At 46.5% G+C, this 15470-nt stretch overlaps 1 protein-coding gene across 2 annotated transcripts in view; it reads right to left on the bottom strand.

The window, feature by feature from the left end:
- chrnd (cholinergic receptor, nicotinic, delta (muscle)) overlaps positions 1-15470 on the bottom strand; it is a 42474-nt gene that overhangs the window by 15065 nt on the left and 11939 nt on the right. The window contains exons 3-7 of one of the 2 annotated variants that reach the window (XM_078202054.1): positions 13941-13985; positions 10160-10269; positions 9121-9276; positions 2735-2844; positions 848-1048 (exon numbers count right to left, since the gene is read on the bottom strand). In XM_078202054.1, coding sequence (XP_078058180.1) covers positions 848-1048; positions 2735-2844; positions 9121-9276; positions 10160-10269; positions 13941-13985 — 622 coding nt within the window. The remainder of the gene's footprint in view (positions 1-847; positions 1049-2734; positions 2845-9120; positions 9277-10159; positions 10270-13940; positions 13986-15470) is intronic. The other variant, XM_078202061.1, reaches the window with a different exon arrangement.

The following is a 15470-nucleotide window of genomic DNA, read 5'->3' as shown; positions in this document are numbered from 1 at the left end:
TGGTACTATTTCAAACAGCAGAGGAGTCACCCATTGCCTCTTGATCAACATTTATCCCTCCATCATCATCATAAACACAGATTATTTGATCATTATCACATTGCTGTTTGTGGAAAATGCTGCAAGTGCAAATTGACTGCTCCATTGTCTAACCCTGACCACACTTCAAAAGTAATTCATTGGCTTAAAGTGCTTTGGTATCATAGAATCCCTACATTGCAGAAGGAGGCTATTCATCCCATTGAGAACAATCCCACCCAGGCCCTATCCTCGTAACCTCACGTATTTACCCTGCTAGTCCCCCGACACTAAGGGGCATGGCCAGTCGACCTAACCTGCACATCTTTGGAGTGTGAGAGGAAACCAGAGCAACTGGAGGAAGCCCACACCACACAGATAGTCACCTGAGGCCGGAATTGAATCCAGATCCCTGGCACTGTGAGGCAGCAGCGCTAACCACTGTGCCATGGTTGTTGGAGCTGCTATATAAATGCATGTCGTTTTTCTTAACTCAGCTGGCAGCATCACTTGATAGTTGCTAACTTTAAGGGCAACTCTTCTGCATGGCCTTTTAATCTCAGTCAATTAGTCTACAGCTGGCCCAGACAGGAGGTGAGGAATCTCTTAGTGGCAAATATCTCTGTGAGCTGTAGGTCCAGAGCCATCGAGCATTCTATCGTCCCCATACACCTTCACTCTTTATGGAATGCAGCTCCATTAAATATTCAAAGTATTTCTGTTTTTATTCCATCTAAAATTCTATTATCGCAAAATTCCTGTCAGTGGTAATGTGTTTTTAAAAAAGCTACTGTGGAATAATTGTACAGATGTGTAGAGGAACACTCACTGTCTGCAGGAAGATAAAATGCTAACGATGCCAGAAAAGAAATGAGGACGCAGGGAGTGATGATGTTAATGATGTAAAACAGTGGCTTGCGTCTGATAATGAGATAGAACGTTATATCCTGGTATTTGGTGCTGTTGCGAGGAATATTTGGATAGATATTCTTTTTTGCAGGCTTGTGAATAATTTCCCATTCACCATTCTCTGTAAAATTAAAAATAAAGATGTTAGCAATAATTAAGAAATTGTATGTTTATTATTATATACAAATCTACACAGCAGTTTTCGTTTCTTTCCCTTCCCCCATTGATTTAATGTGAAGGATCCACTTAGACAGCAGTGTTTTCTGATTAATAATTGCCCACTATTCTAATGTGATAATGCTCTTGTCCCCCTGATTTTTTTAATTGAAATTTGAATAACATTTGTCAGTATTTTGAAGGTAGCAATGAGTGTTACACAGATACAAATAGCTCTTCAACTCCAAATAACTTGGTGCTGTACCTTTCTTTTATATATTGTAATTGTAGTTAGTCACATTCCTACAGGTCCTAATGAACTAGGGAAACTAGAGCAAGGCTTCTTTGACAGCCAAACTTCCAGCCTCTACGACCTTGAAGAACAAGGGCAGCAAGTGTATGAGAACACCATCACCTGCAAATTCCCTTCCACGATGTATCATCCTGACTTGGAAAAATATTGCATTCCTTCATTATCACTGGGTCAAAATCCTGGAACTCCCTACCAAACAAAGCTTTTAGGAGGTCTTGTGGCGCAGTGGGTAGTGTCCCTGGCGCTGATTTAGAAGCTCCAAGTTTGGATCCCACCCCAGGATCTGATGGTCAAGGAGGGTGCATTCACAGCATGGTCAAACAGGTTGAGTGTCAACCTGGAAATCCTTCAAAACAAGCCAATGGCTGGCAGTAAGAGGAGACTCCAGGGGATTCATCGGGAGGGTCCTGATGCCCCCTTGCCGGTGACCCATGTTGGTGTGGGGGGTAGCAATGCTGCCGATGATGGGGGGGTGGGGGGATGCTCTGATGTCTGTAGGGTGGAGGAGTGGGTTGGTGGGAAGAGGTTCCCATTTCAGTGGGAGATCAGGGCGTCCTGCACAATGGTGCCCAAGCCAGCTTCATCGGTGTATTTAGGCTCTGTCTCCCCCACCCCCACCCCCACAAAGCTCCAGGCTGACCAAAGAATTGACAGAATGCTGGAAGATTGCAGTACCAGGCTCACCAGAAATGCCAGTGTGGAGGATTCCCATTTTCATGCTATTAATGACACTTTTTTGGGAAAATTCTGCCCAATGTATCTTCGTGAAATGCCATTCTATGATTGCCCCTCACATTAGAAAAGAATGGAAGTCCAGCATGAGTTTAATTAGTCTCAGCAGAATCTGAAGACATGAAGAAGTAAAATGACAGCTTACTATCAGGAATGCAGCTGTAGCATCCACAGCTGATTCTGCAGGGAAAAGGAATATGTCCAGACATTTTGGAATAAAGAAAAGTGTAGGAGGATCATAGATCCTTGGTGTTTTCACCATGGCAACGTCTCAGCCAATCAGCAGTATGACCAAAAGATGAAAACCTTCAATGGCATATTTTATTATAATAACTATTCTAGCAAAGGATAAGATATTTTATCACCATGTCCAAAGATGTACGCGTTAGGTGGATTGGTCATGCTAAATTGCCCCTTAGTGCCAGGGGGACTAGCTAGGGTAAATGTATGGGGTTATGGGGATAGGGCCTGGGTGGGATTGTGGTCGGTGCAGGCTCGATGGGCCGAAAGGCCTCCTTCTGCACTGTAGGATTCTATATGTTAATTAAAGTTTTGTTTTATGATAGAACTTGTTTGGTAAATATGCAGGCATCAAAAAGGTTTTACCTGTGAAAGCTTCGGGGTCAATGTTAATCCATTCAATAGGAAACTCTTTGCCATCTATAGCATCTCTTTGTAGTTCCAAATTTACCTCCTCTGCATTGTAATTAAAAGACCTTTAAACAATAAAGAAAAAACATGAAAGCCAAAAAGCTGAATTTCTGTCAGGGTTTGGAATTAGTAACCAAAGTATGAGTAACACAATGGGCTGAATTATCCCACCCCTGTTGGGCAGGCAGGGAAAGTGAGGGTAGCCATGTTGGAATGCCTCTTCAATCCATTCCTGCTGCTGCTGAACTTTTCCAGGTGAAGACTTTGATTGGGATTGGCTGCTCCATGGAGGTGAACAGGTGAATTACCATGGTGAAGGCTCCAATTAGGGATGGTTCTTGCGGCCTCTCAGCCACTTTGCTGTCATCAGAGTGACTCCCTGTCATGTACAGAGACTGCCAGCTCAACAGGCATGGCCTCCAGTGTACCGACAACTCAACAACGAGGAACACTACAGACAGTTACCTGCAGATCCGACCAAAGAACACACCCGTCAACTCAACACTCTGATCAAGACCTTTGATCCGGACCTTCAGAACACCCTCCGTGCTCTCATCCCACGTACTCCCCGCGTTGGAGATCTCTACTGCCTCCCGAAGATACACAAGGCAAACACACCCGGCCGTCCCATCGTATCGGGCAATGGGACCCTGTGCGAGAACCTCTCCGGCTATGTCGAGGGCATCCTGAAACCCATTGTACAAAGAACCCCCAGCTTTTGTCGCGACACGACGGACTTCCTACAGAAACTCGGCACACATGGAGCAGTTGAACCAGGAGCGCTCCTCGTCACAATGGATGTCTCAGCACTCTACACCAGCATCCCCCATGACGATGGCATTGCTGCAACGGCCTCAGTGCTCAGCGCCAACAACTGCCAGTTTCCAGATGCAATTTTACATCTCATCCGCTTCATCCTGGACCACAATATCTTCACCTTCAACAACCAGTTCTTCATCCAGACACACGGAACAGCCATGGGGACCAAATTTGCACCTCAATATGCCAACATCTTCATGCACAGGTTCGAACAAGACTTCTTCACCGCACGGGACCTTCAACCGGTGCTATACACTAGATACATCGATGACATTTTCTTCCTTTGGACTCATGGTGAACAATCACTGAAACAACTCTATGATGACATCAACAAGTTCCATCCCACCATCATAGAACATAGAACATTACAGCGCAGAACAGGCCCTTCGGCCCACGATGTTGCACCGACCAGTTAAAAAAAAAAACTGTGACCCTCCAACCTAAACCAATTTCTTTTCGTCCATGAACCTATCTACGGATCTCTTAAACGCCCCCAAACTAGGCGCATTTACTACTGATGCTGGCAGGGCATTCCAATCCCTCACCACCCTCTGGGTAAAGAACCTACCCCTGACATCGGTTCTATAACTACCCCCCCTCAATTTAAAGCCATGCCCCCTCGTGCTGGATTTCTCCATCAGAGGAAAAAGGCTATCACTATCCACCCTATCTAAACCTCTAATCATCTTATATGTTTCAATAAGATCCCCTCTTAGCCGCCGCCTTTCCAGCGAAAACAATCCCAAATCCCTCAGCCTCTCCTCATAGGATCTCCCCTCCATACCAGGCAACATCCTGGTAAACCTCCTCTGCACCCTCTCCAAAGCCTCCACATCCTTCCTGTAATGTGGGGACCAGAACTGCACACAGTACTCCAAGTGCGGCCGCACCAGAGTTGTGTACAGTTGCAACATAACGCTACGACTCCTAAATTCAATCCCCCTACCAATAAACGCCAAGACACCATATGCCTTCTTAACAACCTTATCTACTTGATTCCCAACTTTCAGGGATCTATGCACACATACACCTAGATCCCTCTGCTCCTCCACACTATTCAAAGTCCTCCCGTTAGCCCTATACTCAACACATCTGTTATTCCTACCAAAGTGAATTACCTCACACTTCTCCGCATTAAACTCCATCCGCCACCTCTCGGCCCAACTTTGCAACCTGTCTAAGTCTTCCTGCAAACTACGACACCCTTCCTCACTGTCTACCACACCACCGACTTTGGTGTCATCAGCAAATTTGCTAATCCACCCAACTATACCCTCATCCAGATCATTAATAAATATTACAAACAGCAGTGGCCCCAAAACAGATCCCTGAGGTACACCACTTGTAACCGCACTCCATGATGAATATTTACTATCAACCACCACCCTCTGTTTCCTATCCGCTAGCCAATTCCTGATCCAATTTCCTAGATCACCCCCAATCCCATACATCTGCATTTTCTGCAGAAGCCTACCATGGTGAACCTTATCAAACGCCTTACTAAAATCCATATATACCACGTCCACTGCCTTGCCCCCATCCACCTCCTTGGTCACTTTCTCAAAAAACTCAATAAGGTTAGTAAGGCACGACCTACCTGCCACAAAACCATGCTGACTATCACCTATCAATTCATTACTCTCCAAATAACTATAAATCCTATCCCTTATAATTTTTTCCAACATCTTGCCGACAACAGAAGTGAGACTCACCGGTCTATAATTCCCGGGGAAGTCTCTGTTCCCCTTCTTAAACAATGGGACAACATTCGCTAACCTCCAATCTTCTGGTACTATACCAGAGGCCAACGACGACCTGAAGATCAGAGCCAGAGGCTCTGCAATCACTTCTCTTGCCTCCCAGAGAATCCTTGGATAAATCCCATCCGGACCAGGGGATTTATCTATTTTCAGACCCTCCAGAGTATCCTGCACATCCTCCTTATCAACTGTAATACTGTCTATTCAGGCTCACCATAGACTACTCTCCGGAATCGGTTGCATTCTTGGACACGCGCATCTCCATTAAGGACGGTCACCTCAGCACCTCACTGTACCGCAAGCCCACGGATAACCTCACGATGCTCCACTTCTCCAGCTTCCACCCTAAACACGTTAAAGAAGCCATCCCCTACGGACAAGCCCTCCGAATACACAGGATCTGCTCGGATGAGGAGGATCGCAACAGACACCTCCAGACGCTGAAAGATGCCCTCATAAGAACAGGATATGGCGCTAGACTCATTGATCAACAGTTCCGACGCGCCACAGCGAAAAACCGCACCGACCTCCTCAGAAGACAAACACGGGACACAGTGGACAGAGTACCCTTCGTTGTCCAGTACTTCCCCGGAGCGGAGAAGCTACGGCATCTCCTCCGGAGCCTTCAACATGTCATTGATGAAGACGAACATCTCGCCAAGGCCATCCCCACACCCCCACTTCTTGCCTTCAAACAACCGCACAACCTCAAACAGACCATTGTCCGCAGCAAACTACCCAGCCTTCAGGAGAACAGTGACCAAGACACCACACAACCCTGCCACAGCAACCTCTGCAAGACGTGCCGGATCATCGACACAGATGCCATCATCTCACGTGAGAACACCATCCACCAGGTACACGGTACATACTCTTGCAACTCGGCCAACGTTGTCTACCTGATACGCTGCAAGAAAGGATGTCCCGAGGCATGGTACATTGGGGAAACTATGCAGACGCTGCGACAACGGATGAATGAACACCGCTCGACAATCACCAGGCAAGACTGTTCTCTTCCTGTTGGGGAGCACTTCAGCGGTCACGGGCATTCGGCCTCTGATATTCGGGTAAGCGTTCTCCAAGGCGGCCTTCGCGACACACGACAGCGCAGAGTCGCGGAGCAGAAACTGATAGCCAGGTTCCGCACACACAAGGACGGCCTCAACCGGGATATTGGGTTTATGTCACACTATTTCACATAAATATTTCTGCTTTTTTCCTCCTGAGTCTTTATCATGCGATCCTAGAATCAGAATTTATGTCACACTATTTGTAACTCCCACAGTTGCGTGGACCTGCAGAGTTTCACTGGCTGTCTTGTCTGGAGACAATACACATCTTTTTAGCCTGTCTTGATGCTCTCTCCACTCCCATTGTTTTGTTTCTTAAAGACTGGATTAGTTGTAAGTATTCGCATTCCAACCATTATTCATGTAAATTGAGTCTGTGTCTTATAAGTTCTGTTTGTGAACAGAATTCCCACTCACCTGAAGAAGGGGCTCAGAGCCTCGAAAGCTTGTGTGGCTTTTGCTACCAAATAAACCTGTTGGACTTTAACCTGGTGTTGTTAAACTTCTTACTGTGTTTACCCCAGTCCAACGCCGGCATCTCCACTCCATGTTGCTGAGCAGGGGTCTATCAGAATTGGATCCTTCATACCCCAATGATGGGGCTGCAGGCAGAAAAGTCCTCACCCATACCCAAACAATTCTTCCATAGTGGTTTCCTCTCCAATCCGGGAGGCTTAACTGCTTTTGGCTCATGATTTTTGATTTGCATCTGTGCCTCAGAGAGTACCTCCGTGCTGTGGCATCTCAGGGGACCTGATCGTCCTCAGCATCACCCACCTCTCTCGGTGGGACTGCTGAGACAGCAGATTTACTGGCCCTTTGACTGAGCCTGTAGCATTTGGAGCCCATCCACCATCCTATTCCGTGGAGGTGGACAAGTAGGAGGTTGCCTGTTGGAAGATTGCGTCGCCAATCTTGCTGATGGTAAGTGCAGGCTCAGGACCCCCAGTTGAGTCTGATGGCAGGTTCCTGAAGCCAACAAGAATATCCAGTCCAACCAGTCACTCAGAAAGTAAATGTAAATAATGATATAAAGAATTGTTCCATGAGTAGCAACGAGTAAATCAGCTCTAGACCTCTTTGATTCAAATAACGAGAACTCTAATGTCAGAAGGAATTTTTAATTCTGTGATACATCAAGCTTCAAATCTACTCATGAGAAACATCACACCTCATTTCTGGAAAGGGATATAGATTTGGTATTGATCGCCATGTGAGCCACATGGAAAAATTTATATATTTATTAGTGTCACAAGTAGGCTTACATTAACACTGCAATGAAGTCACTGTGAAAATCCCCCAGACACCACACTCCAGCGCCTGTTCGGGTACACTGAGGGAGAATTTAACATGGCCAATGCACCTAACCAGCACATCTTTCAGACTGTGGGAGGAAACCGGAGCACCCGGAGGAAACTCATGCAGACACGGGGAGAATGTGCAGACTCCGCACAGACAGTGACCCAAGCCAGGAATCGAACCCGGGTCCCTGGCACTGTCAGGCAGCAGTGCTAACCACTGTGCCACCGTGCTGCTCTTCACTTATCTTCACTTTCTCTGCCAACGTGCACATGTAGTTCCTGAAGATACAACCTTCTTATTAGATATGTATTTCTTGGGATACATCTAAGCTTGACTGCAAATTTAGGGATGGATTTTTCCAGCATTTACTGCCCTTTCTTTTAGAAGTTTAACCCACTCAACATGTAATATACCGTAAAATTAACAATACCTCAGCCTAGAGTAAGGAGAAGCTACACTGCATTGGGATGGGTCATCACGAGTAAGAGTGATGTTTTCCTCATTATTGTCAGATTACTTTTTGTAAACAGAGCAAAGGGGGAGAAGTGGGGATGAAAATTCCTACAAAACAAAAGCCACATACTTAACACTGAGAGTCTGCGTGGGACTTTGCAGCCTCGCTTGTCCCGAAACCGTAAAATCCCGCCCGAGATCAATGGACCTTCCCATGGCCCGTCCCTCACCCGCTCCGATTCCTGTGGCGGGCAAGACGGTAAAGTTCCGGCCTCAGTCTCTGGTCTCTTTTGGGCAGACATTCCTTTAGGTTCCCACCAGAAACAGACATGGGTCTCATTAGTATATCCAGATAGCGGTCAACAGGTGACAGGATCCCTAACATAACTTGCATGTCAATCGCTGCTGCTACCATGACCGTACCAACCTATCCACAAACCAAAGGCAGTATTGGTTGGGAGGAAATCTACAGCACGACTGGAAGGGACCATTAGCTGCAGTAAGAGAAAGTTGGTAGCACATTTGAAAAATTTTTGTCCAATTCTTTGGGAGTTTTGAACCTTAAAAACCTTTTTCACTTCACCACCTTGCTGCTGATATTTAATTTCCTTAATACTGAAATAAGCTGTTCCGTTGCGGTTCCTATCTTTTCGTTTTCCTCTAATGGTGTCCCTGTAAGCCTATGATTGGCATCTGCTCGACTGGATTTGTTGGCAAGCTTTGGCAAACTGTGATTAGCACTGGCAGCTCACCTCCTATCTGCTAATGAAGCTTGACCACCAATCGATTGGGCCTCTCATCAATGTTATTAGGTAGACGAAGGAGGTTCCACACAGAAATTTCAGCCCCGTACTAGTCCTCACCATTTGCCTTTTGATCCATTTAGAAGTTATAAACAATATTTTTTAATCAGTACAATGATGTAATTTTCACTTACATGAATTTCAGGGAGCAGTTCTGCCAGTCAAATGGAAAATAAAGGGTGTTGATGGGACAGGAACTCCTGAATATTGCAGGGGGGAGCCACGTAATGAATCCATTTTCTCGGACCAGCACATTGCAAAAATAGGCCACATTGTATTGTCCATCATTGCTGGTGAATGAGGCACAGGAGAGGAGAGAGTTATTGTAAAATAATGGTAATATTTTCTATTGATTTAGCATATGTAAAAATTTGGTCAATCACTTATCTTTACACCCTACTCAATCTATTTCTTTATTTTCTTTTGCTCACCAAAGTGTGGGATGTTACTGCTGGAGAGTTGAACACTTCCCATTTCAGACAAACAGTTCCCCAGAGCCTTAGTCCCGGGAGTCCAGGACCAGGCAAGGGCGGGGAGGGAGAGGTCAGGCCTGGCCAGGGAAGGAGGACTGGGCAAAAAGGGGGGTTGAGTTGTTGGAGGGGAAGCACCCATAGGGCCCAGACCTTTGAGGGGTGGGAGGGTTGCCAATGTTAAGAGGAGGCTGATCAATGAGGGGATCAAGGGTTACGGGGAGAAGACAGGAGAATGGGGATGAGAATCATATCAGCCATGATTGAATAGTGGAGCAGACTTGATGGGCCGAATGGCCTAATTCTGCTCCTATACCTTACGGTCTTGTGGTCTTATGTTGATGGAGGCACTGTTCTCCCCCACTTCTCATTCATGGCATGGGCTCCTCTTGCCAACCTGGACAATTGAGACTGAGTGGGAAAGGCTCTTAACTGGTCATAATTGTCCTCTTAAGGGCCTCAATTGGGCAAGAGTGAGGTTGCAGGTTGCAGGGTGGGGGTGGTGGACTAGGCCCTTACTTGCCCCACCATAAAACTGTAGACGTTTCAGGGTGGATGAGAGCCCATTGGGAGGGCCATTCGAAAAACCTTACAGCCACTGTCCGCACAGACATGCTGGTGAGGGAATTCCGCTCGGCATCCTTTGAACAAAATCTATCCCCTTTCCCCAAAATGTTTAATTTGATGTAATGAATTTTCATACTTGTTTTCCAGAACAATGTCCGGTATCCATAGCAAATAGGGAGGAAGTCGAAGGATTTTAATCCCACTATATTCGGATGCGTTCCAGGTGAGTCGAGTATCATACCATCCCTGCAACAAAGAAAATGAAAATTAGACTTACCGCCAAATAAATTGGGAATGGGAGTGAAAACCAGATCTTTGTGCAGAATTCTATGGTCCCCTGCTGATGGACTAGGCCCTTACTTGCCCCACCATAAAACTGTAGACGTTTCAGGGTGGATGAGAGCCCATTGGGAGGGCCATTCGAAAAACCTTACAGCCACTGTCCGCACAGACATGCTGGTGAGGGAATTCCGCTCGGCATCCTTTGAACAAAATCTATCCCCTTTCCCCAAAATGTTTAATTTGATGTAATGAATTTTCATACTTGTTTTCCAGATGGGTTTGAAGCCAGGAGAGCTATTAAAATGGATTATGTGGCCTGCCCACTATTCATCCACCTCCTACTCGTCTCTCATATGATTCTTCTACATAGTCTCATTGAAGAAAAGGAAAACCTGGATTTAAAAGTCAAATGATGACCATGAAATTGTTGTCGTAAAAACCCATCTGGTTCACTTAGCCAAGGAACCCACTTGGGGGAAGAACAGAAGGTAACAAGAATTCAGAATGTACTCTGGGTGGGGACATCAATGTCCATCAACAAGGGTGGCTTGAAAGTAACACTACTGATCGAGCTGGCCAAGTCCTAAAGGACATAGCTGCTAGGCTGGGACTATGTCAGTTTGTGAGGGAACCAACAAGATGTAAAACAGACTTGAACTCATCCTCACCAACCTTCCTGCTGCAGATGCATCTCTCTAAGACAAGGAAAAGAACAAAAAAAAAGAACAAAGAAAAGTACAGCCAAAAGAGAAAATGCTGAAAAATCTTAGCAGGTCTGGCAGCATCTGTGAGGAGAGAAAAGAGCTGATGTTTCGAGTCCAGACGATCCTTTGCCAAAGAAAAGTACAGCACAGGAACAGGCCCTTCAGCCCTCCAAGTCTATGCCGATCATGATGCCCTAACTAAATTTTAAAAAATCCTTCTGCCCTTGCTCGATCCATATCCCTCTATTCCCTCCCTATTCATCTACCCATCTGGTTCTCTTTAAATGTTGCTAATGTGCCTCCTTCCACCACCTCCTCTGGCAGTGTGTTCCAGCACCCACCACTCTCTGCGTGAAAAACTTCCCCCGCTCATCTCCCTTAAACTTTCCTTCTCTCACCTTGAACCTGTGCCCCCTTGCAATTGACACTTCCACCTGAGAAGAAAGCCTCTGGCTATCCAGCTATGCCTCTCTTAACTTTGTAGACCTCTATCAGGTCTGCCCTCAGCCTCCGTCTTTCCAGTGAAAACAATCCGAGTTTACTCAAGTGCTGATTGGTTGCAAGTAGACTGTGATTGGTAGAGGCATTTCCATGGAGAATGCACCAGGGAACAGTTAACTGCCAAATGTTTGTATAAATTCAAACCTGACAGGTCAACTCTGATTGACTAAGGAATTGACACACTTCAGTTCTTATTGGTCAAGGCATTATCGTGGGGAATTAACCAGGGAATGGCTGACCCCAACTTTTACTTTACACAGGTGCAATGCATGGACATGCTCCTTCTGTCTGCAAAGGATAAGGCCCTATGTGAATATATGCAGCTTCTAGCACATGGAAATTGTGATCCTGATTGATAATCCTAAATTGGTTGTCAATGTAAATCTTAGCACAATCCATGGTTGTTTAGCAAGTGCAGAATCACGGAATCACAACTAATGCTGGACACTATTGCCGGAATTTTACTGCCTCACCCGCCCGAGGCTCGTATGGTCCCGCCCGAGTCCAACAGAGAATGCTCTTCTGCGAGCCTCTCCTGTCCCCATTCCAGGGCGGGCGTGCCGATAAAATTCCAGCCTATGTTTTGAGTTTTGCAAGTCACTCATTCACTGTTGCTGGGTCAAAATCCTGGAACTTCCTCCATAACAGCACTGATTTGATTTGATCTGATTTATTATTGTCACATGTATTAACATACAGTGAAAAGTATTGTTTCTTGCGCACTATACAGATAAAGCATACCGTTCATAGAGAAGGAGGGGCACAGATCAGCTAGATAGTCAATATCTTTTCCCAAAGGTAGGGGAGTCTAAAACTAGAGGGCATAGGTTTAAGGTGAGCGGGGAGAGATACAAAAGTGTCCAGAGGGGCAATTTTTTCCACACTTGTCTGGAACAAGCTGCCAGAGGTAGTAGTAGAGGCGGGTTCAATTTTGTCTTTTAAAAAGCATTTAGACAGTTACATGGGTAAGACGGAGAGCGATATGGACCAAATGCGGGCAATTGGGATTAGCTTAGGGGTTTAAAAAAAAGGGCGGCGTGGACAAGTTGGGCTGAAGGGCCTGATTCCATGCTGTAAACCTCTATGACTCTATGACGAAGGAAAGGAGAGAGTGCAGAATGTAGTGTTACAGTCATAGCTAGGGTGTAGAGAAAGATCAACTTAATGCAAGGTCGGTCCATTCAAAAATCTGTGGGTGTACAATCCACCAGTCGTTGGGACAGACTTCCTACATACCCACACATTTGTCGGGGAGGGGGTTAGTCGCTAGTGGTGGATGCCTCCATGAATAATTTCCTTTCAATATTGGGCATTTCCTCAAAAGGTCTTGTTTAAAATTCCTTTTTACAGAATGTGGGTGTCACTGGTGAGCAGTTATTATCCATTCCTAATTGCCCTTGAACTGAGTGGCTTGTTAGGCCTATTTCAGAGGGTATTAAAGAGTCAACCCCATTGCTGTGGGTATGGAGTCGCATATAGGCCAGATAAGGTAAGGATGGCAGATTTCCTTTCCTACAGGACAATAGTGAATTAAATGGGTTTTTTATAACAATCAACAATGGTTTCATGGTCATAACTATGTTAATGACCATTGATTCTAGATTTTTATTGAATTCAAATTCCACCGTCTGCCATGGTGGAATTCGAACCCAGGTCCCCAGGGCATTACCCTGGGTTTTGGATTCTTGGTCCATTGACAATACCACCACTCCATTTCCATTTGTTTTATTCATTCATGGGAAATGGGAGTCGCTGGTTGGCCAACATTTATTGCCCATCCCTAGTTGCCTGAGGGCAGTTGAGAGTCAACCACATTGCTGTGGCTCTGGAGTCACATGTAGGCCAGACCAGGTAAGGATGTCAGATTTCCTTCCCTAAAGGACATTAATGAACCAGATGGGTTTTTATGACAATGGACAATGATTTCATGGTCAACAGTAGATTCTTCAGATTATTAAACTCAAATTCCACATCTGCCGTGGTGGGATTTGAACCCGCGTCCCCAGAACATTCGCTGAGTTTCTGGATTAATAGTCTAGTGATAATACCACTAGGCCATCGCCTTCCTTCCCTGTTGGTCTGGCACTATAGGTGCTCCCTCCACCCCGTGGCCACTCCACCAACATCACTACTCCTTTTTGCCCATCCATCAGTCCTCATCTCTCTTCTTTGCCCTAAGGCCCCCACACTTACTGAATCCTGGACTTGTGGGACTTAGACACCAGAGACTGCATGCAGTCCCAATCTTGTCTGCTGCAGCTTCTGGCACTGCTTGACTAGAGACCTGCCAGCCAGTCTGAGGCAGGGCTTCTTCTTGAGTGAGGGCGGTAAATTAATGTCCATTGAAGGGAAAATCCAGAACCTGAAAATTCCTGGCCATGATATAAAAAGAATTGAGAAATATGCTACATGACTGCTTCCTTTACTCACATGATCCATCCATACATTTGTAGTCAGAGTCTCATCAACTTCTTTCTATAAGGAATTGAGAACACAAAAATACATTAGAGATTATGGCTGGAATTCTTAAAAAAAAACTAAGTGCCCAACCGGCGGGAAATCAGGAGAATATCCTACCCGTTTTTTGGGCGTACTTACCAGAACGAATCACCGACATTCTGTGCATCACAGAGTGCATTAGAGGGATTCATGCTGGCAAGAGGCCGGCAGCATAGCACTGAGTGGGCTACTGCGCATGTGCGATTTATCAGTGGGGAGGTCGACACCTGCGCACTGGTCCCCCATTGCCGGCCTCCCGCTCGCCAGTTCCATCCGATTGCCAGCCTATCAGACTCCCCCAGGCCAGCCCCAATCTCCACCCCACCCCGGCACCATGGCCTGCCCCAACCACCCCCAAATGTCAGCCCCAAACTCCCCCCCGCCATGGCCAGCCCCAACCACCCCACCCCCAATGACCAGTCCTGATCATCCTCCTTTTCCACCAATCCTAGTGCAGAGTGGCAGCGGGTTCCCCCCACCACCGATCCCTCCTCCCCAATAGGCCCCACCCCCCCCAGAATGCCCTGCCTCTTTCTGGCCCCACCCCTTTGGCACTGCCCAGGGTGCCTGGTGGGCAGTGCTGTGTGCCCCTTGGGCAGTGCCAGGGGGCCAGGCTGGCACTGCATGGCTAGTACTGCCCAAGGGGCAACCCCTCCTACCCCCGACCTCCCTGGGGGGGCCTCAATGGCCTCTGTTCCCAATAGTACAGTGAGGACGCCTGTTCCCCATTATGGGAAGCAGTTGTAAACCCCACTGGTGGGAACCTCTTCCGACAGGGGAGGGGAGATGCTAGCAGGCCAGGGGACTACTGTCCTGGGCTCGCTAATCAATGCAGACAATCTTTTTTGCTAGTTTTCAACAATAGTTTGTGTGCATTCATATTGGCTTTGAAGCCCCTATCCTCGCAAACTACCACCTCATTTTCAAGCTCCCTTCCTTTTCCAAAGTTCCGGAGTGTGCTGTTGCCTCCCAAATTAATGGGCATCATTCCCAGAACCCAATGTTTGAATTCCTCCAATCGGCTTTCTGCTTCTGCCACAGTATTGACATAGCTCTTAATGAAGCTGTAAATGATATCCTGTATGACTGTGAGAATGCTAAACTAATCCTTCCTGTCATTCTCAATGGTCTTTGACTGGACCATTCTCCTCGAATGCTATTGTCATCCAACTGGATGGGACTACACTTTCCTGGCACCATTCTTATCTATCAGGTCATAACCAGAGAATCACCTGCAGTGGCTCTTCTTCCTGCTAAATTACCATTACCTCTAGTGTCCCCCAAGGATCTATCCTTGGCCTCCTCCAATTTGACATTTACATGCTGCCCTTTGGTAACATTATCCAAAACCATAATTCTCTGGCTGTTCACGCCCCACCACTGCTACAAGCAAGGACAGAGAATTTGGTGCTTAATCAAATCTCCGTTCACTGCAGCAGGAGCAGAGAATCCCGCCGGTGT

The sequence above is a fragment of the Mustelus asterias genome, chromosome 3 (genome assembly GCF_964213995.1).
Source record: "Mustelus asterias chromosome 3, sMusAst1.hap1.1, whole genome shotgun sequence".
Classification (NCBI taxonomy): domain Eukaryota; kingdom Metazoa; phylum Chordata; class Chondrichthyes; order Carcharhiniformes; family Triakidae; genus Mustelus; species Mustelus asterias.
The sequence above is the reverse complement of the archived record's forward strand: the minus strand, read 5'-3'. Positions and strand labels throughout refer to the sequence as shown.